A 24,323-nucleotide genomic window follows, 5' to 3' on the forward strand; every position below is an offset into this window, starting at 1 on the left:
CACCCCCATTCTCCCTCCTAGATCACCAGTTTATGCTAGGTGCAGAGCCACGTTATGGGGCAATGGAGCACCTTCTAGGATCTTGACTGGATGAGGAGGGAGAGACAAGGATAACTGCTTTTTTTTTTTTCCCCCCAAGCATTATTTTTTTTTTTTGATCACTTAGGAACCAAAAATAGCAGGTAAATTGTAAGAAAGAAGGCAGTTGCATTTAATTGTTTCTAAAACAGAACAAAACCAAATCCTTCCAAACATCCTTTAAACAAAGATATGCATAGCCAGGTGTGAAAGCCACGAGGTGCCTGAGAGACACATCAGGCTCTCGGTGTGCAGAGTGTGGTCTGGCAGATTTCAGTGGCCAACACCAAGCCACTAAAAACCAAGCAGCACTCAAGTACGGAAGGAAAAGACAGGTCCATTTCAGAATAGCAAGACAGAGTTAAAATATAATGGAAGGCCACCCTACTGCATCTCATTATACCCACAACACGGCCCACTGGGAATCCACAATAGCAAGGTAACTTTACAGGTCCCACTGCCACACATAACCCATCTACGTCTCTGGAGATGGACTTCTGGTGACGAGGGGGTAACGTCTGGAACGGTCTGTCTTTACCTTCCCCGTCTGTTGCAAACTTCTGGGCAGAGGCATTGACACCTCTCACCCGCTCTGCCTGGATGCCAATGTCCGCTTCAACCAGGGCGTGCTTCTGTAACAGGTCTTCCACGCCGAGCAAGTGTTTGCCATAGTCTTGAGACAATAATAGCACCTGCATGCAAGAGGCAACAAAAAAGACATCCAGGAACACAACCTTGACATCAGCGTCTCATAATCTTTGGACAGGATGAGAGCCACCAACCAAGCTGCACCCTCCCTCTAGCCAGCCATCCTCCCCGTATCTTTAGGGGAAGATGATGGCATGCAAACCAGAGCAAAACAAACCCAAAAGCCTGTAGCAGGAGAGACATTATAAACTAATGACCATCTACCTTGGAATAAGAAGTCAAACCTATACTAAAAAGTAAAGAATAGAAAAAAGGAAAAAAGGAAAAAAAAAAGGAAGAGAGGAGAAACCAGTATGAAATATAAACTGAGCCTCCAAGAAGGAAGTGCCTGCAATAACAACCATTCAAGAAGATAAGATAAAGGTAACAGAGCTGTTTCATGTCAAAGTTTAAAGAAGTTTTCTAGAAGTTGCTGACCCCTTAACTGGATGCTCTCCTCACCTGCGAGCTCGTTGGTACACCTCTGTGATACTTATACAATCAACGGGAGAAACACCTAGTTGAAAAGCTTACAAACCACATCTCTAACCAAAGAAGAAGAACAGGGTCAGGTGACTGTCACGCTTAGGAGGTCCTGAGCAACATCTCTGGTTTAAGTTTGGACCCACTAATATTTTCTTTCATTTTTTCCATCAGCCCAACTTGGGGCTCTCATCACACATCCTCTCCAGATGGAATTTCTACTTCATTCTTACTCATGAGGAAGTCTCTGGCCCAATCTGAATTATAAAGTGCATGATGAATTCTAAAATGAAAAGCACATCTCTGCTAGATTTTATGAACATTTCCATTTTAAGAGGTCAAGACAGACCATACATGAGAACATCAAATACCTGGGACAAAAGAGGGAAAACTGATGGTGTGAAGTGACCTTGCTCCCCCTGCTAGGAACAGTTCAAGAGGTAAGCCAAAGACAAGGGCTTACATCCCAGGAAAAATCCCTCGCATGAGGTCAAGCTGGGGGAACACAGCGTGTTGAGGTAAAGGAGGCTTCATGGTACGGCCTGAAATCTGCCCTGTTCTGTCCTAGCTATGTGGCTAAAGGCCTGCCAGCTGGAGAACTGCTTGACACAGATGAGCTTTCATCAGAGGCTTGCATCAGAGGACACAGACAGGCACAGGACTACAGCACAACGGCAGGTCTCTTCCTGGGTTGGGGGAAAGCTGGGAACACCATGCCCAGAGCTGTCAGTGAAGGAAGGAGAGGCACAGATCGGCTCTGGCAGCCCTCTCCAACCAGTGTGCCGTCCTGTGATACATACACATATCTTGCACTTAATTCTCGCCATAACCGTATGAGGTAGATGAGGCAATGGTAAATAAGCTCTCCGCTTACACGTGAAGGAAGGAGGCTCAAGGAGATCGGGAAGCTCCGGTGCTCGTCATCTGAACGCTGGCTGCCTGGTTCCCGGGATGAGCTCTGTCCACACTGCCTACTACTCTTCCGTGCCACCCGCCTGGCCTCTCCCCAAAGCAGAGCCACTCACACATAGACCAATGAGACGGAAAGGTAGCCCCAACTCTAAAAAGTTAAAACCACAGAAGACCACAATTTGACTGACCCCCTAACATGGGATATACCTAAATTAGACCTGCGTCACAAGCAGCAGCCCTCCAGCTATGGAACTGACCTTTGTCACAACTTCTTCTCACTTCACGTCTCATTTAACTTGTGAGCTAACAACCTTCCCGTGGGTGACACGGCCCTTCTCTGGCTGTTAAGTGGGCGATTAGACCAGGGGCATGGCTGTGTGTTGGTGGGTTAGTGGGCGGGTCCCAGACAAGAGAGGCCTGACTGGATGGGCTCGGGCCTCCATGCAGGCACGTTTTACCTTCATTTCATCCATCCAGTCCATAATGTAGAGCATTTCCTGGAATATCTTCTGCAGCCCCAGGTTCATCTCGAGGCGCTGCCGCCGGGCCCTGAGCAGCTCCAGCAGGTACTCCCAGAGCCGGATGACGTTGTCCTTCCTCGCCGCAATGCGCTTGATGTCGTGGTAGTTCTCCGCTTCCAGCTCTCTGGCCACGGCCACCACGGCCTGCACGCGCTCCTCGTACGCGGCAATGTCCGTCTCAATGGCCTCGTGCTTTTTCGTGGCAGCCTCAACTGCGGGAAGGTCAAATCCAAAGTTGTCCTAAGAGAAAAGGGAACAAAAAGAAAAGAAGCACAGAATTCAAGAGCCGTCCAATTTGGAACAAAAAAAAACAGAAAACGGAGGTGGAGTCCTGGGCACACCCCTTACTCTTTGGGCAGCGGGCAGGGGGGGCAGGTCCCAAAGCCAAACACCGACTCCCGACCCCCGCTGGTCTCCGCCTTCCTGGGGGCCCTTAGAACTGTGCTTGGGCTCAAATGCTATCCCCAAAGCAAACCAGCAACTTCTCACTTTACAGAGGGGTGCAAGTACATAGGTAGCACCCAACTTACGAGACTGGAGCAGGAGATGGCTTTGGTTAAGCCAAGTAGAAAAGAAGCCACTTACTTAATTTCATGGCCAGTCTAGCTGCCTTGAAGGCCAAAGACTGGGAGAAAGAGAGAAATTTTTAAATATGAACAGTTCACACACACTCACTGGCTCTAAACAAACTTTGTTTGAGCTACTTCCAGATCTATAAAAAGTCAGATAAATAGAAGAGAAAATATATTAGAAATTATAAACATCCTCTTCATGGGAAGTGGGTGAGATGACTTGACAGCTGCTTCAGGATACTGGATGTTGACAAACAGCTGTCCTAGGGCCCCTGAGTGTGGTCTAGGTTCTAGCGGACCCCGGGAGCAGTTTTCTTGAACACTGTTCTAGAGCAGGACCTGGGACACCAGACGCTGGTTCTCGCTCAGCCAGGTCTCCCTCATAGCTGCCTTGCGGTCAAATCTGCGGGCAAGCTGTTCCAGTTTCTCCTGTCTTATAAGCTCGTTCCGCAGGGCCAGTTCTCGTTCATGTTCGGCTTTTTCCAGTCTTTCCCAGGCCTACAGAAATGAAAGAGAACAGTTTCCTGCTACATTCAAGGAACAATCCTATGCTGCAGTTAACAGCCAGTGCTTCTCAAAAAGACCTGAGAACTTAAAAGGGAAATCCCATTCCCAACCTCACTGACTCTTAAGCCTTGGGAAAAAAATAATTTTCTCTCAGCTGAGCCCCATGGGAACACTCTCCCCCATATAAATCTAAAGATCCTATGTCATATCTGGGAAACAAAACAGTGTAGATATGGAGCGGTGTAACTACGTTACAAAGCCCTTAACTTTAATTGAGAGGAAGCAAAGTATCTTCAACAGCTCTAATGTAAAAAAGAAAAATGACAACTTCTAAGAAATCATATTATGAATCTCTCATTCACCCCACTCTGAAGTCACTTATTTTTAATTCACATATCGGAGTATATTTTTCCAAAATACTCACCAATTAAATTCATTCCAATGAAATGTATCTTACTTCACATTAAAAAAAAATTCCACTTAAAAGAATCTAAATGTGTACAACTGACCACAGTTCTAGATTTTTCAGATTTCTACTTGGAAATAATGCCCATCATGAAATTCTATTATTGCAGATGTAACAGGCATGGAAACAAATTTTTTGACAGCTTCTTGACGGAAGGAGTCAAAATCCTAAGCCCTAACCTCTAGGGATTCCAGATACATGAAATAAGGTTTTTTAATTCTCCCTTCTGCAATTTAAAGATGTTTGAGCCAATTGCCTGGGACAAATGACAGGTAAACTGATTATGTATCTGAGTGACAAGGTAAACAGGCTGAACCTGGATTGATAAAATCTAAACATACACACACACACATCCGCCAGCCACCTGCCCACCCCCCAGACACACACACCAGCCACCTGCCCCCAAACCACCACAAGCACTCCCTTGACCCTGAGCACTATGGGAGCAATGACTGCCGCTTATCAACTCAGCAAGCCAGGAAGGAAGCCTTTCAAGATCTCTTAGCAATCAAGACACACTGATAGAGCCTGAAAACCTACAAGAGGCTGGCGCCCACACAGGAGGGCAGGAACCACGAAGGAGGCCAGATGGATCGGTTTTACCTTGTTAATGTCAGAGATGAGCTTCCCCTCCCGGGGCATGTAGACCTTCTGGTTATTGGCCCTCATCTTGCTCTGAATAGTGAAAAGCAGGACTTCCAAGTTCCCCTTCTCAGTAAATCTAAGCAGAGAAAACCAGCCATAAACATTATACTATATTTTGTTCTTTCAAAAGGAAAAATGCATCTGCTTCTAGAGAAAAAAATAAAATAAAATAAAATAAAAAAAACACACTTCATGCAGCCTCACAATTTTAAAAGGCATTTATCTCCGGTCTGACTTTTATGTGAAACGTGTGTGTGTTAGAGAAACAGCAGTGGGTTAGTTTTGGGGCACTGAAGATCTCAGTATGCGCCAAAATGTGGGGTTTTTTCTTGTGGTTCATTGTTGTTGCTGAGATTTACAGTCAGGGGCACAGAATGCTACTCTTTTGTTAATCAACTCAATCAAGATTTAGACCCCAAGCCCTGGACCGATGAACTTGCTTCATTCAGAGAGCACAGCTGAATGCATTCAACAAGGATCATTTCAAACGACCACCTAGGGTCACTGTCAATGGGTTGTGGAGACCTCAGCCAGGAATTCACAACTGAGTGGAGTTTTCAGGAAAAGGAGGGGTGACTCTTGTCATAATAAGCAAGAGATAAGGGCCACAATCTTTACTGGACAACTACGTATCTTTAAAATAAGTGAAAAATCAGACTTCTGGGGGCAGCAAAACCTGATTTGAACGGATATGAAACTATTGTTTTTTAAATTCACACACTGTGAATAATTACATGTTTTGCTACAGATATGTGAGGAGGCCTGATATGAGTTAACTGCCTCAGACCCACCAGGCATGTACCCTGTTACTTCTCTAAAATCCAGAAACGATGGAATTCTGAAACACATTAGGCACAAGAGCTTTGGATAAGGAAATGGGGACCTGCACCATTTCTTGGGATTCTCATGTATCACACGTACCAGTGGCACATTTCTGCTGGAAAGGGCTCACAGAGGGTATAATTTGGAATACATCTCGCCAACACAGGCTCAGATTAAAAGGAGTAGGACAGGGCTTCCCTGGTGGCGCAGTGGTTGAGAGTCTGCCTGCCGATGCAGGGGACACGGGTTCGTGCCCCAGTCCGGGAAGATCCCACATGCTGCAGAGTGGCTAGGCCCGTGAGCCATGGCCGCTGAGCCTGCGCTCCGCAACGGGAGAGGCCACAACAGTGAGAGGCCCGCGTACCACAAAAAAAAAAAAAAAAAGAGTAGGACAGGCCGCTGGCAAGAGGCATTCATTGAGAGGTGAGACCATGCAAGTCAGAAAACAGGGGTCTGCGGCTGCAATCATCTCTCTCCCCATAAGAAGAGCAAGGCATTACTCTCTGTATCTTACTTGGGAGGTTTCTCCACAGTGCGGTAGGTGTTGAAAGCCTGAAGCTGTTGTTGAACCCCAACCAGCGAGTTGGCAAATTTGCGATTGTTCAAAATAATGATGGTTTGTTCAATCCACTCCAGAAGGTCAGAGGCAAGGGATTCATACTTTTCAATCATTTTTTCTGTTTCAATAGCATTGTCGAGCACCTGTAAACAAGAGTCAGAAAAATGGAAAAACAAGATCGTATCCCTACGTAAGGGAGACATGACTGCAGCCCTACGGGAGCCCACACACACTTCAGCGCTGGCTCTGAAAACGGTTCTATGAGACTTTGGCACAAGAGTTTTTAAAACTCCAAGAACCATGTGCTAATAAGCACTCAGACCGTGGCTATCATTTGTGAGCAATGACAGCTTAACTCAACTGTAATTGGTTCTGTAACCTCCCAACCTCCAGGCAAAGGGTTTCAGAGCCTGAATGACTCCTGATGCCTCAGCTCCGAAATTCCTAGAGGAACAAAAAGGGCTCTATTTTGCTTGGTCCAGTCCCATGAACGCCCATGAATTTTCCATTCCACTGCACTGAGAAGACAATGTCATCTGATCTGAGGTGTTCTGAAATATATGGCAGGGGAACATCAGCCAAACAAAAAAATTTAAAAAGCATAATACTGGGCTTCCCTGGTGGCGCAGTGGTTGAGAGTCCGCCTGCCGATGCAGGGAACACGGGTTCGTGCCCCGGTCCGGGAGGGTCCTGCATGCTGCGGAGCGGCTGGGCCCGTGAGCCATGGCCGCTGAGCCTGTGCGTTCAGAGCCTGTGCTCCGCAACGGGAGAGGCCACAACAGTGAGAGGCCCGCGTACCGCAAAAAAAAAATAAATAAATAAATAAATAAAATAATAATAAGTAAATAAAAAGCGTAACACTGATGAGGCCTTTCCAAGCGTGGTAAGTAGGATTTTCACATCAATGGCATCAGGCAACTCAATCAGATTTTCAATACCCAATTTTCTGGAAAGGTTGAGGGGAGGGGTGTTTCTGGGTCTGAGATCCCCCTGAAATCCCTTTCTAAGTATTTTAGCCACCCACCACTCCTGCCTCCTGTTACTCTTTGGGATCGAGAGGCTGCTGCCCACTTCCCTGCTGTGTGGAGAACCTGCCAAGAACTCCCAGTAGCTAAACGTCTGAGTGCATGGTGGCAGCACATTAAGGTGTGAACATTGATTACGTCTCACAACGTACAAAAGGAGTATGAGCTCACCTTTCCAATTCGTTTTCCTTCAACAGCCAAGGCCTTCATCTTTGAGAAGTAGTGGTAATAAGTCACCACATAAGTGATAATGGACTTCTCATCGGGGTGGTCCACACTGATATCTGCAACCCAGAGAAGATTCTGTTCAGTACTCTGCTCACGGCACCACCAACCAGGCAGCAGGAACAACCCAGAACAGCTGCTCAGCACTGCACAGGCCCATATCTTCATTTCTGGGGCTTGAGAGCTCTGCCATCAATGCATTAATTATAAAGTTAACTAACAGGGATGAAATCACCTCCCTGGCTCTTCTATTATATGAACATTCATAAGTGCCTTCTACTGCGATAAGAACATAAAAGTCTTTTTTTAACATCTTTATTGAAGTATAATTGCTTTACAATGGTGTGTTAGTTGCTGCTGTATAACAAAGTGAATCGGCTATATGTGTACATATATGCCCACATCTCCTCCCTCTTGCGTCTCCCTCCCACCCTCCCTATCCCACCCCTCTAGGTGGTCACAGAGCACTGAGCTGATCTCCCTGTGCTATGCGGCTGCTTCCCACTAGCTATCTATTTTACATTTGGTAGTGTATATAGGTCCATGCCACTCTCTCACTTCGTCCCACCTTACCCTTCCCCCTCCCCGTGTCCTCAAGTCCATTCTCTACATCTGCGTCTTTATTCCTGTCCTGCTCCTAGGTTCATCAGAACCGCTTTATTTTTTTTTAAGATTCCATATATATGTGTTAGCATACGGTATCTGTTTTTCTCTTTCGGACTTACTTCACTCTGTATGACAGAAGGACATAAAAGTCTTAATAGACATGATCCTTTCTCTAGAGGATCTCAGGCCACTGAGGTGACAAAATATACACACAACTACTACACAGAAATGAAGAACATGGTAAGAATTGAGTCAGATATCTCAGTGATGTGGCGACCACCCAGACACACCACATTCACCTCCCTGCCTCCCTGACCTCTAGGCTGGTCTGTGTTTCTCTGTGGTCCTTATTTCTGCCAGTGGCACCAGAATCTTTCCCGGCCACTAAGTCCATGGACATCTTTATCTCCTTGTTTCCCAAATCCAGTTAGTCACCGGGTCTGAGACCTGATGATTCTACTTATGGAATCCTTATTGTCACTCTCGGGTCCAGCTCTCAGGGTCACATAACCAGACCTGAAGCAACGGCTTCCTCACTGGGTCTCCCTGCTACTTGATTCACTTTACACACCTTGCCTAGCTGATCTTCCAGAAGCACAGCTGTGAAGCACAGCTTCCTCCCAAGCCCAAATTACTCAGAAGTGCCCTGCAGTCTGAAAAATAAAGTATAAACCCCAAAGGCCTCTACAATTTGCCCTTTCTTTCCCTCCCCCTCCCTTCCTTCCATCTATCCATCGAATATTTATCAAGCTTCCTCTAAGCGCCAAGTGCCATTCTAGACATTTCTCATTCTATAGCCTACTGCTTCTTCTAAGGCACTACAGATCTAAACCCAACTGGACTATTTACCACCCCTCAATTCCCAATATTCCTTCCAATTACAGCCTCCCTTTGTCTGAAAGGGCCTTCCCCAGCACATCACCTTTTTCCTAACCTTCAGGTCCAGCTCAGAAGGCACCACTCCAACACAGCCATTTCCAATCCCTACAGCTGGAATGACTGTCTCCTCTGTTACCTAAAGGGCTTTGTTTATGGTTTGCTTTCTGCCAGGTCCTATGATTACTTATGCACATTTCATTAGTCTTACAAGACTGAGTTTCCAAGGCAGGAACCCAGTCTTGGGAAGCCCTGTGCCACCGTGCCTCCCCACCTCCTAACTGTGCTGTCTATATATGGGGCGGGTTGCCAATAAATATTTATCGAGGGAGGGAGCAAATGAATGAAGGTGGTCAGTCTTCGGGGTATGGCAATGTTGAGGGAAGTACTCAACTCAGGATAGACGGAGGAGAGAACACACAGATGGCTCTTTGTTGACGTATGGGGCTCTTTTTTCAATGTGCATCCGCACACGCGCCTTCACTTCTATCCTCCTGTCAGCCCTGTGTGAGGCAGGTTGTTTCTCTTGTTTTAAAGACTTGACTACCAGGGCACAGGGCGGGAAAGCTCCCTCCCCAGAGTCACTGAGGCAGCTGATGGCACTGGGGGCCACAGCTACTGTTCCCACCCCAGGGCCCCTGTGGCCAACTCCTGTGTCTGTCTGGCCCCATCAAAGTGGGCCCCGTGGAGACAGAATTGGAGGAAGGCCAGGAAAAAAATGCCATCCCTGTATGCAATTTAATAAACATAAAATGTCGACATAACTGGGAAGGAGTGAGCAAGCAAAACCCTTTTTAACTTGTTTACCATTTTATTTTAACTGATGCTCTCTGGGGCACCGGACAACTAATGGCAGCTAAGGACAGCTAATAAGATCAAACCCACAGAATAAGTGACATCGACTGCTTTTTTTAGCTCCTTGTCTTCGAATGATCTGGGGAACATCAATCCCCTTTTCGCAGTGGGTGGTGATTAGAAAGATTAACTAATGAGCAACTTATTAAACTTCTTTTTGTCATAGTGATTTAAAAAAAAAAAAGAAGATTCTTTATCTAAGCACAAAGAGCTCGGGCTCAGGGAGGATGCCTTTCCAGAGTAAGGCAGGGGTTAAGCACAAAGATTTATCACAAAAAAAAAAAAAAAAAAAAAAAAAAAAAGATTTATCACAGTCCAAGGAATTTTAGTTTTGTGTTTATATGGAGAAATCATTTAATGGGCCAGCACAAAGATAACTTTATCTCAGCTTCCTGTAGTGAAACTATCAGTGCATCTGATGCACTGGAAAATAGCAAGACGCCTGCCTGGCAGCCTCCTGACCTCGATCTGCCCTTGGGGAGTTCAACTTCCTGTTCTATATTTATAAGAACTTTAAACTTTCACTCACACACAGTTTTTTCTCTCTAATATTTGCTAACAGCTGAGAGGGTCTAAAAAGCTCCAGCCCTACAAACAAATCCTCTTACGTTTTAAATGCTTCTCGACATCAGAAGACGTTCCTGTGATAGCTCATGCTAAGATGAAGCCTACAGTTAGGATTTTGGTAAGCAAAGGATTTACAACCTATGGGACTGTCCCACACAGGTCTGCTCCATGTCACCCGCAGTCAGTCTTCAGGGTCCTGCTGCAGGGATCCGCAGAGCAGAGAGGCGGGTTCCGTGCAGAGACTGGGCCGCCAAGCAGCCAGCCACGAGGAGGGACTGCGCGTGTGACTCCTGCCGCCCACACGTGCCGGGTGCACCTTCCTCACTGAAGCTCTTCATGCTCACGAGCAAACACTGCACAGTCTCCTAAGGAGGGCCCTGCCCCTATCTCTACCTAGGCCAAACCATGCTCTTGCCACCGTGGGATGAACGTCAGTCAACAAGCATGTATGGAGAGCCTAAGGCAGGTTCTCTTCCTCGAGCACAGAGGCTAAGAGGCTTCCATGACTCCCCACTGCCTGCTGAACACCCTCTAAAGACTGTAAGCTGTTGGGCCCTCGCCCACCTTTCCAGTTGTATTTTTCTCAACATGACGCTAACACCAACACCACCCCCAATAAACGGTCAGTCCCCAGTCACGCCTTCCCCTTTCCTGGTTCCTTTGCTCACACAAATTCCTCTGTCTGCTGCCCTCTCCTCTGGCACATGTTTAAATCATACTCATCTTTCAAGGCCTTTCAGACGGAATCCTTTACACAAATCCTCAAGTAATTCCCACACCAAAATTAAACTCCTCTTCCTTAGATAATTCCCAAAGCACACCGTACAGATTAAACAAACTGACACGAAGCAAATTTTATATTTACCCCTCAGTGCTAGAGATGCCAAAGGTCCCACCTTGTACTCCTGGAGTCCTTACCTTCGGGGTCCAACAGTTTAGTAAGGCCGAGGTGCTGCTCTGCAAGGTTAAATGCATTCTGCAGATTGTAGTGTGCATTGGATTTCTTTAGCTTGTCAAAATCTATCAGGTCAGGCCTGTACAGAACAACAGTGGGACACAACAGAAACCGTGGGTTGAAAACACTCCGTGTGACCAGTGGGACTCGATTACTACTCCAAAAGTGTCCACTTAGCAGAGTAAAAGCCTACAATATTAGTTAATCATCAAACAATGAAACCAGATTTTTGAATAAACAACCTCAAAGTTTATGAAGACAATGGGTGAACTTGTTTCTCTGGTTTGGGAGAATTTACACATTCTCTCTCAACTTCCTCACGGGGAAGGCAGGAATTTCCACCGTGATGCAACAGCCAGGGCAACGGACATGAGGACTGAAAGTCACCCAGATCTGCTACACAAGGATGTCAACATTCCACCCCCAAATTGTTAGCATGACCTCTAAGGACTCACCGGTGTTTGTGTATCAGTGCATTGAAGGCCATGCCGTCCCTCCAGCTAGTGGTGAAATTGTGAATGTTGACGTTGGGGTACCTAACAAACACGAGGCACAAGACAAGAGCGACACGGTTATCAAATAAAGGTCTGTGCTTTTGCTAAACCCAGTGTTTAAAAAAAAAAAAAAAGTCTGTAGGCACTGAGAAAATGTCGGGCAGTGAATATCAGTAAGGACAATCAAATCGAAGCTAAGATCCTCCTCAACTTCTCCTTGTTGGAAAATAAGAATAAAACACACGTCCACATGGCTTTTCTTTCTTGGTAATTCGATCTGTGATCTGCGTCCTCGACTGAAAACCCCAGGCTTACTGAGAAAAAAGTGACCACAACTAGATGCCTCTGAGGCCTCCTTGCTTCACTGGCTTTCCACGCCCCCAGCACAGCTATCAGAACCCTGCAGACACCAAGACCCGAGTTCACACGGCACTCCGGGAGAGGAAGTAGCTGGGATTACCTGTTCAAACACTCAGCTCTCCTTCCTTATCCCACTGAACTGGATGAAGTTTTGTAAATCTAGTACCTCCCTGAAACACTTCCCTATGTTTGAAACTTACCCGCAGTCAATCAGCTACTCTACACCACATTGATTATTAATAACTTTCTACCTGTGGTTGATTAAAAGTTCATTCCTAACTTGATCCCCTTACTAAGCCTTATACTCTTTATGGTTTCCATAGTTACCACTGACTGACCATGTCCATTACAGTTACATCTGTCCTCCAAGTAGTCCTGACTTGGTGCAAAATTAACCTGGTACAAAACCAATTCTCAATTAGTACCTAGGAGCGCCGACAGTTTCAGTGAGCAATGAGCAAGATGCAATTCGCTAAAAAATATCTTGACTGAAATTTCAGTGAAAGAACAAAAGAAGGGGAAACTGAGATAATGTACAAAGACCACCCACCCTTTAAGTTTACTGCACAGAGCTTCCCAAAGCAACAGAAATTAAAGAGAGGAGAAAACCCACAACTTTTTACAAATATCATGGATGAGATTCTTGAACATGGTTTCAGGGTTTTAAAATTCAAGATTAACTTCTCTCTGGAACTTCCTTAACAAACAGAGGGAAACTGATTGTGCAAATGACAGGTCCAGGATATAAATCAACTCCTGTTCTGAGAGCTAGCTGAAATGTCAGTGCATCAACTGCTTGCGAGTCAACAAGACATCTCAACGGAAGTGGTGGAAAAGATACTCGTCAACAACACCTTGTAAGTGATGACTCTGGTAGAACTTGGTCCTGGGAGAAGCAGCCCCTAACCCCCTGAGTTCGTGCTCACCCAGCTGTCTTCATCTGGCACCACAACAGCAATGCATCCTTGGCAGATTTCTTTTCTTTGTTGTCTTCAGTTTCCACGCTGATATCCTGGATCTAAGATTTACAAAGAAATATTAGACCAATAGATGTGTTAGCTTCCTAATGAAAGCCACAGAAGAACAGGTCTGCATAAACATAAAGAGTAAACTTTAGATCAACACCTAGCCCTGCAGACTGTCTACTCCAAGGGTCAATGAGAACTGCCTTCTGAAGCCAGGGTTCACTTCTTAGAAACACCAACCCAGGACTAGGTTCTCTATTTTGCACAAAGATAAGACTGAAGTGAAAACTAGTTACCTGCCTGACTTCCAAGAACCGATTAGGGGTCATTTCTACCCTCAACATAGCCCATCTTCTCCAAGTACAGGCTAGAACGGTGGTTCATACGGTACACCCTGAACCTCAGCAGACTCTAGAAAAATACCATTTGCTTTCTCACAACCAAAGATTTTTTTACCCCAGGGTGAGTGAGTCCTTCACTGATGAGGACAACGCGTGCACCATTTCCTGAAAACTGACCCAAACTCTCAGAGAAAGAGTGCCCTTAAATGCTGTGCTTCCATGGTCTGAATGTTTGTCTCCCACACCCTCACCAATTCTTATGTTGAAATCCTAAGCCCCCAGGTGACGGTGTTAAGAGGTGGGGCCTTTAGGAGATGCTTAAGTTATGAGGGTAGAGCCCTCATAAATGGGATTTGTGCCTTATAAAAGAGGCTCCAGAGAGATCCCTAGCGCCTCCCACCATGTGAGGACACAATGAGAAGTATGCAACCCGGAAGAGGGCCCTCATCTGACCATGCTAGCACCCTGATCTCAGACTTACAGCCTCCAGACCGTAAGCAATAAATTTCTACTGTTTGGAAGCCACCCAATCTGTGGTACTTTGTTTCAGCAGCCTGAATGGACTAAGACAGCCTGTATTCATCAGCTACTCATAGGCCGCTGATTCTCAACAGGACATACAGCCTGGTCTACTGGCACCAAAGTCAAACTCTCTGGGTCCAAATCCAGGCTCCCCCACCTACTGCGTGTCCTTGGGCGAGTTCCTCAGCTTCCCCTCTGAGGGGTGGCCATCTCGGAGCGCTGCTGTACACTTGAACAAATGCAAAGTACGAAGGGCTGGGCTCTTAGTAAGGATCCATACATGTCAGCTCTTTGGATCACGGGCTGCCAACCAGTTACGTGATTTTAAACAAATGCTCTAAATACCCCTTTGCCTTTAGTTCCTTGATTGTAATGATAAAATGTGGGATGGAGCCAGGGGAAAGGGTGTTGGCCTCTCTTTCAGCTCTAACCACTCCAAGCTTCCCTGTCCTGGCCCCTGTCAAAGGTCTTTCCATTTAATCTAGAAACACGCCCCAGAATTCTTTTTTAAGAGAAAGAGGTAGGAGGAGGATAAAATTAAGATTAAAGAGTTAGAAACTTTCAACTAGAAAACACACCTAGAAATTGAAATAATTACACCTCTAAAAAAATTCTCCATTTTTAACTGTTTTAAGTGAAGTCTGAGCTTACATAAACTCCAAACTCCAAAGAGTGTGTAAGAATAACCTTCACTCAAGGAGTAAGACACAGACTCACCAGGAAAGGCAGGTGGAACTTTACACATTAACCCCCGTCAGCTTTCCTATGCCTCAGTGTGAAGGAAATCTGTTACCAGACTTGTTCTTTTACAAACAGTATCTACCCTTCTGAAATGAAGACAGCTCCCTATGTGGACCAGGCAGACTCGATGACTTTCATTCCAGTTTCTCACACCACCTTGTACTCTCTTTTAAGGGAAAGCAGCATAAAAGCTGTCTGTCATCATCGGTATTTAATGCACACCTGCTACACACATCAGGGCAGGCCACGTCTTGGGGACTCTGGGGACACACACACACACACACACACACACACGAAATGTAAGACAAGGTTGCACATTCAGGAGCTGGGGGGCGGTAGGGAGAGAGATCTTTGTAGATACGTGGGACACTTCGCAGAGGACACAGAATGTGAGCTGGGCCTTGGCTGGTGCAGAATCAATACATGTTTGTGGAGCGGGGGATGATTTGATAAAACTGCTGCAGGAGGTGGGGTCATGTCAGACACCAACCCTGCAGGCCATGCAGTGACATCAGCCTCAAAGGAAAGGGAGAAACTACGTATCAGCATTTACAGGTTCAAGCACAGAAAAAGGCAAGCTGGCAGGAAGCTAATTAGTCAATGATGCAACCCAATTCATGCCGAGAATCCCGGAAAGGGCTGTGTGTGCCAGCTCCCCGCCATGGGCACAAGACCCGCTGTCAAGAGAGGCCACTGTCAGTACGCCCTTCCACGCTCTGATTACTACAGGCCAAAGGCAAGAGAAATGGGGACTTTTTACTCTACAGAACTGAGGCGATGCTCCAGGAGAGTCCTGTTGGCCTAAGGCCAAGAGCAGTAGTTAGTGAATACAATGGTATTCACTCTGTTTTCAAACCATTCAGGAACTAAATGACAGAAACCTGCAGAAGAGTTCTGTTTGCAAAATAAAGTCACTGATTGTTGCAATTAAATCTCCACTAACGATGTCACCTTCACAGTGGTTCCCAGTCTCAGACCTATTTAATTAGAAGCACTGGGGCTGGGACCAGGGAACCTGAATGAATACACGGCTTTCGGCTTTCGCAAGGCAGGTCCAGACTGAGAAACTCCCATGCAGGGAGTGTCTCTGTACAGCTCTGGTTTGGTCCCCTACCCCCACCCTTCCCACATACCCACCCAGACCACTAAACTACAGCTGCCTGATCCCGAGGGAAGCGAGAAGGAAAACGATTGGTTAGAGGTTGATTTCAGCGTTTTAGTAAGAATACAAAGAGAGCTATAATTTGATTTCTGACATGGCCCTTTGTTGGTGAGATTTTTATTTACCTAGGGGAAAAAAAAAAAAATCAATCAAACTTCATCAAAGGGGCTTAACAGGAAGGGAAGATACAGAGAACACAGCCAGGGTGGAGACAGGACTGTTTGGACTTTTGTTTGCAGAGCAACCTGACGCTGTGGTAAGAAGTGTTTCCTGAATTTCAGATTTTAACTGAAAAGCAGGAGCATGAAGCAACAGCCTGGAGAAAGAACCAGTAATCAGGCTGGAGGTGCTTCACAGACAAGAAAGGCTGAGCTCTCTTCCAAGGGGTCAGAAGCATGCACAGCAGCCCTGACTGGCTGTGTGATCCCTGGCAAGGCTCCTCCCTTCCCTCATAAAGTGAAGGAAGTGGACAAAATGACCTTGAGAGTACCTTCTGGCTTAGAGTATTTCTATACTTAGAACCTTTCGCTCGGGTATAACAAACCCATAAAATCGTCACCAATTCAAACAAGCATAAGGCTTTCTTGCACATCTCCCCTGAAAACTGCTTCCTCACATCCAAAGGAGAAGGAGAAGGTGAAAACAGAGCCCACACATGTGTCGTGATCCTAAGCAGCTTCGCCTAAAGATATTCTATGATGCATGCCACAATCTGGCAACGTTCAAACAGTCTAGTGGTAGTACCCTAGCATCGACCACATCCTTACACCTCTGCTCCTGAAAGCTGAGCAGCAGACACCAGACGTTTACAGTAGGTGTCGGTGAAGTGGTGGGCTGAGACGCAGCCCAGAAACCCTCTTATTTGTCAGGAGAGTCAAGACTTTCAGGGGCTGGCAAAACTGAGGGAGGATATGGTTAGCTGCCTGCCACATGCCTACAGGGCAGCCAAATGTGACCCGCTGCTCTGCACACCTGACTCTAAGATGACATTTCAACCTGGTCTAGCTGGTCCCTCTGGAATGGGGAGGCCAGTTTCACAGGGATGCTCACACCCAGGAGGCAGGCCGAATCGCCGGGCCAAGTCCCTTACCTGGAAGCGCAGGATGATGGTCCAGATAAGGCCGAGGGTCAGCCGGTGGTTCCCATCCACGATGTCGTGGGACCCCATGTTCTCAAGATGGACTCTCTGCTCCTTCAGGAACTGAAGGGCCTTGTCCACGTTCTCCAGACAGTGGATGCGCATTCGTCCCTTGGTGGGTTTAGGCTAAAACAGATGAGCAGAAGGTGGAAACAGATCATCCAAGAGGGCAGAAAGCAGCTCAGAACTACAGCCCAGAAAGTGCACACGTGCCCGTTCATGCAGCACTTTCCGACCCATACCAAAACGTTAAAAAAAAAAAACATGCTCATTCAGTCCAAGGACAGAGTTTATCTAACAGCCTTAGAAAAGTTTACTTAAGGGATGGTAACCGATCACTCTTCAGAGGTTTTTGTTTAATCATGAAAGTGACACAACTTACAAATGAGCACAGAAGCTGGAAGCTTAGAGAAAAAGGAACCCAATTTTCATAAAGAATTTCAGAGCTACTACTGCCATCCATGTAATTTTTGCAGACGCACAGCGAAACACCTCTGAGGATTTTCTGGCTGCTTTAAACGTAAAAACAGGTTTGCTACCTGCTGGTTCGGGTTGTTTCCCAAGGTTGGCTCAAAATGAAAAAGGGGGGACACTCCACCAAATCAGCAGAATTTTCAAGTGCTGGTTTTGTGAGGATGATGGAGGGGGGTTGAGTAAAAGGGTGTGACTTACTGGAAAGAAAGGATAAAGAAAAATATGAGTAGTCTAATTTGACTACCTCAAATGTCTATTCCTTTTAATCAGTTATATCAAAATCAAAAAAAGGCGTTTTCAAGGTGAGCATTTTAAATAAACAAAGCAATAGGTAAAGATACACACACACTCGAAATTTTCAATGGGTCTCTATCACCTCCTGTGTCAAGAACAAGCTCATGCCTCCATCGCCCGCCTCCACCCTTCCCACCCTCCTCTCTATCGCCCATGACTCCCCCTTCTAGCTGAGGGTGCACCTCAGGCTGATCTTATTACTCCACAAAGCTGCCACCAGGTTGCCCACACCCCCCTGGCCAGAAGATGAACCTGGCCTGGCTGCCATCCTGCCTCCTCAGCCAACTCACTGTACCCCACCCACCTTTCAAGGTTCAGGTCAAGGCACATCTTTCCTTCTAGGAGTCATTTCCAACCATTCCAGTTCTCACAGGTCTCCCCTTGCCCCCCAAACCTATACATCTGTGGTCTCTGTCTGGACCACAGAGTTCAGGAACTAATCACATATCTTATGTTTTTGCTATTATCTCGGATGTGTTGTTCTTCTTACTTCCAACTTGACTACTGGCTTGAGAGCAAGGATAATGCTTTATATTCGCTGTATTCTCCGTGGCCTCTGGTTTGGTTCAGAGCCCAAGGCCTACATGGAGTGACCTGAACACCCACAGATGGACTAGGCAACGGTGTGCGCTATGAGCCAGCCTCACAGAGGAAAGGCAGCCAGGTGTGCAGCAACCTGAGCACACGCAGGTGTGGGCAGCAGCTAGTCCTACGGTAAAGGTCTTGCCTGCTTCCCACTTTACCCTCTGTAGCTGAGATCCTCAGTTAAGTGCTAGATGGAAAACATATAAAGAGAAGATAACTTGGCTAACAAGTAACCACTTTAAGTACTCAGTCTCAGATTATGTTATTTTTTTTCTTGACTTTCTCTTCTACAAGAAAGGACTGGCAAGCATAGAAGAATGTGTGCCTTGACCCCGAGGAAATAAGATTATGGCCAGAAGCCTTACCACAAATGGCAGATGTTTTCAAATAACAGCAATGGAAAAAGAAATGTCTCTAAAAGTCCAGCTTTTCACGGTCCAGTCGGCCCTCCGTACCCGCGGCAAGTCCTGGAACCAATCCCTCTTCGGGGCATCGAGGGAAGTCTGCATTGTAAGAGTTTGCTTACAACCTCCCACCACCCCCCGCAAAAAGGCATCGTCTCTCAGAAACGTCACCACTAATACATTTCAGGTATGTCAGAAATGCTAGGATTTGTTTTTCATGTTAGGTCAAGTGATAACATTACATCAAAATCAAGCAATATGGCAAGGGAAGAAAAAGGTCAGATATTTAAAACAGAAAGCGGTGGACTCCATCTAAGATTCCGTGAGCGACCGTGTAGACGCAGTCTGAGGCCAACACTGGAGCCCCCTTCTTCCAAGGTGCGCCCAGCAGCCTCCTCCCATGGGTCCCCTCCTAACAGGGGAGATGGCCCTGATGGAGGGGTGTGCCCAGAGCCCTCGGGGGAGAAGTCCCTGGACTCTGCACCTGGTTCTCGCGGGCCAGCTTTCGGTTCTTCTCATTTTCTCTGGATCAGCGGTCATTTCTTGAGGTTGACAAAGTGACCACCCACAGCGGTCCCTTGTTCTTCTCGTGTCCAGGTGGCTCCTGCTGAAACTCTGTTCAAAGTCGAACGGTGGGGATTAACTGCCCCTAAGGAAGCATGTGAATTCTGGGGCAGGGGCTCCTGACATTTCTCATTGCTCTACAGAGGCCTCTTCCTCTAGTCTCTTTAACGCCCGTGCCCTGACCAGCGAGCCTGTGACCAAACAGCGCGTGTCAGGCACCATAAGCCCGGGACCGCAGAGCAACAGGGATGGAAGCGTTCTCCTAATGGCAGCAGGTATCTGCGAGGCCAGAAAAGGTTATGTCCTAACCTGAGTGCGAGAGGAACAGTATGGATGGAACTAGAATTGGTAAACTTAATTCGAGTAGCAGGACCCACAAAAGAGAGGCCACCCCAGTGGCTCGGCCCATGTCACAGACCTAAGTCAGACTGCCCTGAGGGAAAGAGCTGTCAAGGAGCCCAAACACATCAAACACATACCCATCACAGCCCCCCAGCTCACCTTGCCCCAGAAAACGGGACCCGCTCACCTCCTAAGGAAACCTCCAACCTCCTAGCCAGTCACGCCCTGTTCCCGCGCTGCCCCTTTTCTAACCTCTGGAAACCTGCTCTCGCCCCAAATCCCTAGGGCAGCATTCTCCACCACTTGTGAGGCACTGCACTCCTGTGTCCACGGACTGTGTCCCCTTGAATAAAGGACATCAAACTCTTTACTAAACTGTTTAGTTCTGCCCTCTGACAGAGGGACCTGGGCAGCAGGAAAACGAGGAACAGGCTGGGGGCTGCCGGGACCTTCCCAGGTTGCAGCAGGTGTAATTCTGCAGTTGGTCCTTTTAGCCTTTATCTTGAAAAACTCAACTTCAAAGGCACGTGAGACACCGTTCAGGCCTCTGTTCTCTCGTTACAAAATCCCAGCCGACTGTGTGTTCGTTTCCACATGAGTATGGGGTGCAAGGGTATGGGAGGGGGAGGGCTGCGAGAGGGGTCCAAAGGCTTTCCTGCAGGCTGGAAAAGCCCAACGCCACGTGGCAGGGATGCCGCGCTGATGCTGACTGGCCATGCCAGGTGGGATCTGAGGATGGTTCACCCCAGACCTGGACACAACGTTAAGTCCCCTCCAGCACCAGCCATCAGAAACACTAGTGCACGGGAACACAAAGGAAGGAACTAAAATAAAAACGGCAGAGAAACATCTCTGGGTAGATGATCAGACTTCTTCAAATGGTTAAAAAACAAACCTCACCAATTTCCAAAAGTCAGAGGAAATGGAAAACTTTCAGGAGACCCCCTTACTCTACTTGGGGTTTTTTTTGCAATTCTCCCAAAAATCAAACCAAGATTCGGGGGGATGATACTCTGCTCTTCTCCCTCTGAAGTCTTTTTATTTTTAATTTTCCTACTGCTCCTGGCCTTTATATCTTTTAAAACATAAAACATGAAACATGAACAAACCGGATCTCTGTATATGCTTCTGTTGGGCAATTCAGTGTAGAAGATGATGTTAATGTTAAAATGCCCACATTTAAGTTACAATTTCCCCACTTTCTACAAAATCAGTGCCTTACTTCTCAAATGTCTGTTTATCTATAACATGGGGATAATATGAATAATTATCTCAAAGGACCACTACATAAATGAAATGGTGAACTAATGATTATGGTGTTCTCAAACCCACAAAGTGTGTCTACCAACAGGGGTGCCTCGAGGATCTTCCTCCCAACGATTCTACTTAAAAGAGGGGGCTCCCCATCTCCATGCCACTTGGGCTTCAAACTGTTTAGAAATAACACACCTCTCTGTTAGACAACAGGAAGTGTTCAGGGTCTAGATAGAACTCTCCCACTGAGAGGCAGAGAAGTTGGTATACGTCAACTGAAAGGCAAATTTAATACCAGAAGGGAATGTGCCCCCCAAATAATGGTAATGATATTATTCTTCTAATCCTGACACCTCAAATTAAACTCTGGACAGAAATAAAAGGAAAATGTGGTAGAGAAAACTTATGACTGGCTGGTACCTGGAGGGAGGGGAGATAGGACGAGAGAGCGGAGAGGATGTGAAAACACCCAAAGCTCAACACTTAAGGCCTCCATACACAGTAAGACCTCTATGACTCAGAGCTTACTAGGAAACAAGGCTGGAAAGCACGATTTACAGAGATATTTTAAATATTACTAGTATGCTGTGCAGCTAGTAATTCAAACTAGGCTAAATGTTGTGCAGTGAAAGTTGCTTCACTGCCTCACTATACCTCTCTCCCTATGTTTTTCAAACACTTTCCCACATTTCATCTCAACTGAAGCTCACTCATCTTCGGTGGCATATTAACCCCTTTTTAAACCAAAAGAATAAACCAGACTTGGCGTGATTAGATGATGTACGGGGAGCACATTGAGGGGGAGTAAGAATCAAGACTGAAACTCAAGAATACCAACTCCTGCAACTCATGTTGTATCTGCTTCAGAGAGGGCTTCTGAAGTGTTTCAAGGCACGGTACCTGGGCAAGTTTAGGGGGCAATCATTACGGGGAATTTATTTTAGAAGCGTTAACGATTGCACAGAACTATATACACTGAAACACACTGGGTCATATAAACGGCAAAACTCCCAAGATCTAAAAATTCTTAGCTGCCATTTCCTGTGCCACTATGTTAACCTCTCTGTTGGGTGGCTTACATTTAATCCTCACACTAACACTGCACAGCAATAATTATTACTATTCTTGCCATTTTGCAGATGAGAACATGCCGGTTTAGAGGGGGCGCACGGCTGGCTGGTGTGCGGTGAGCCGGGATTCCAGAGCGCGCCCTCTTCATGCTACACCGGGAACCAAGGGCAGTACACACACACGTCTACGTGAAAGGAAATTACGAGGCTCGGTTCCCATCTGGCAGACAGTTTTCCCTTTTTTTTAAAAGAGCTATTTTTATTTTACTCAACTTCCATCTTCTCAAGAGGAAGAAGAGATAACAATGGAGAGAACTGAACACAGTGCAACTGGGGGAGGGGTGCATTGCTCAGGGATAAACACAAGCCTCGACCCAAGAGTAGCTCGCTCTGCCAAGAAAAGGAACCTTCCCTGTCTCGGCTCCATTAATTACTGTCAAGTTCCTAGTGCGACACAGGTCCGTTCCCACGGCAACATGCGCATTTCTGTCCTCTGTGTCCTTTCTGATGGGGCAGTTTGAGATGCGACTTAGGAGGCAAGGATCAATACCAGACTCGCGTGCAACTCAAGCAAGGGGGGCTCTGCAGGCATGGGCTCCTCTGAGGAAATGCCGATTTTTACAGATCCTCCTTGAAATCAATCTAACAAGTGTCCCTGCTCTTCCACACCAGGGCCTGTGGGCCTGCGTTTTGCGGGCACTTTTCCTGTTTCCCCTTCCCAAGGTCCCTTCTTTCCCTTCTAGTCTCAAATCGTTATGAACCACAGCTCCAACCCATCTGGGCCTTACTCCAGACCCATCTTCTTTCCAACTCCAAAGGAGGAGTGGGAATTACAGGGCTAAAGAACCAACCTCCAGAAACTGACAATATAATCCTGATTGCTTATTAGAGCAGCTAGTCCAAGCCCTGCCCCTGAGAAGCGGTGTGGTCCTGAGCAAATTCGCCAAGTGGGCCCAAGACCCTGAGAAAGGAAGGAGGGAGCTGGATGCCGCCCCACCCCCCGATGGCTCTGCCCCGACTGTCACTCAGCCTGGAGTTTGGATCAATTACACGCTGTAGGGCATCAGGATTTGCAGAACTGTGGAGTAACCACGATGGCAGGCTTTTTGTCAGAGTCTAGAGATGGAAAAGAAAAAGCAAATGTTTCCTGGAGCCATTCTTAGCCTCCTTGAATAGAAGAGGAAGACATAAAGGAGGATTCCTGGCAGGGTATTTTGGGAGGACCCTGGGGAGATGGGCCACTCTTCTACCCTGGTAAGCCCCACTCCTTTTGATTTTCTTCTTGGGTGTCCAAAGCCACCCTGAAGCCACCTGGAGCAACAGCTCTCCAAGGGTTGCAGGGTAGACAGAACACCAATCCTGGGAACTGGGAGAGGCCGACTGCCACATGCCAGCTGGACAGCCTTGATGGCTGCTGACTCTCAGTTACAGGACCTATGAAATAAAGGGATCTAACTTAGTGGCCACTAAAGTCACTTCCAGCTATAAAATACAACCTATGTGTTGGAGGGTGAAAGACTCACTAGCATGCAAGGTGAATTCTAAAGCGCCTCCTGATCTCTCGTTTAGGTGAAGAAGAAATAGAGAAAAGACACTACTGGTCTCAGTATATCAGAGCAATGGATACTTGCTTACATTTTTGCCTTTTAATCAGAAATCAGTGTTTGCTACACACACACACACACACACACACACACACACACACACACACACGCCTCTACTTAATACAGAGGGTAGGATGGGATTGGAATTTGGGATTTGGGGATAGGAACTGCAAAATCTCCTCTGATACAACAGCCAAACTCATTTCACATTTATGTCCCCAAACACCTCCCTACACATCACACTTTGAGCTTTAAGAAGAGTATAAACGATTCTTGCCCAATTAAAATTAAACAGAAAACAACATACTTTGTTCCATTAATTCCTGCCCGTCTCCTTCCTGGCTGGGACCCACTCCCAAGGAGAATCTCCTCCTTTAGCAGGGCTCAATGAGAAAGGAGGGGACCAACAGACAGGAGAATAGGCTGCAGTCCAAGTTATATTCCTCAGTAGTGATACTGGCCTTGGGCGAGGCCCTGGTCACTCACTGCCTGTTTCTCCTATAAAGTGTTAAGTTTTCCCCTTGATTAGACTGTGAGAACTAAACACATTACGCATGTGACAGAAAACACTAAAAGTGACTGACCATCATCACTCCTTCCAAAAACAAACTCCAGTTCAGCCAGGATGCTTTCCCTACACCTGTTCCC

At 46.7% G+C, this 24,323-nt stretch overlaps 1 protein-coding gene across 10 annotated transcripts in view; it reads right to left on the reverse strand.

The window, feature by feature from the left end:
• The window catches only part of SPTBN1 (spectrin beta, non-erythrocytic 1), a 193,492-nt gene that overhangs the window by 40,797 nt on the left and 128,372 nt on the right, over positions 1-24,323 (reverse strand). For all 10 annotated transcript variants that reach the window (XM_059078921.2, XM_067007591.1, XM_067007595.1 and 7 more), the window contains 10 exons: positions 17,037-17,210; positions 13,142-13,233; positions 11,817-11,897; positions 11,325-11,440; positions 7,449-7,561; positions 6,208-6,395; positions 4,830-4,947; positions 3,593-3,751; positions 2,619-2,921; positions 617-770 (listed from right to left, as the gene is read on the reverse strand). In XM_059078921.2, the coding sequence (XP_058934904.1) occupies positions 617-770; positions 2,619-2,921; positions 3,593-3,751; positions 4,830-4,947; positions 6,208-6,395; positions 7,449-7,561; positions 11,325-11,440; positions 11,817-11,897; positions 13,142-13,233; positions 17,037-17,210 (1,498 nt within the window). The remainder of the gene's footprint in view (positions 1-616; positions 771-2,618; positions 2,922-3,592; positions 3,752-4,829; positions 4,948-6,207; positions 6,396-7,448; positions 7,562-11,324; positions 11,441-11,816; positions 11,898-13,141; positions 13,234-17,036; positions 17,211-24,323) is intronic.

The sequence above is a fragment of the Kogia breviceps genome, chromosome 11, assembly GCF_026419965.1.
Source record: "Kogia breviceps isolate mKogBre1 chromosome 11, mKogBre1 haplotype 1, whole genome shotgun sequence".
Lineage (NCBI taxonomy): Eukaryota > Metazoa > Chordata > Mammalia > Artiodactyla > Physeteridae > Kogia > Kogia breviceps.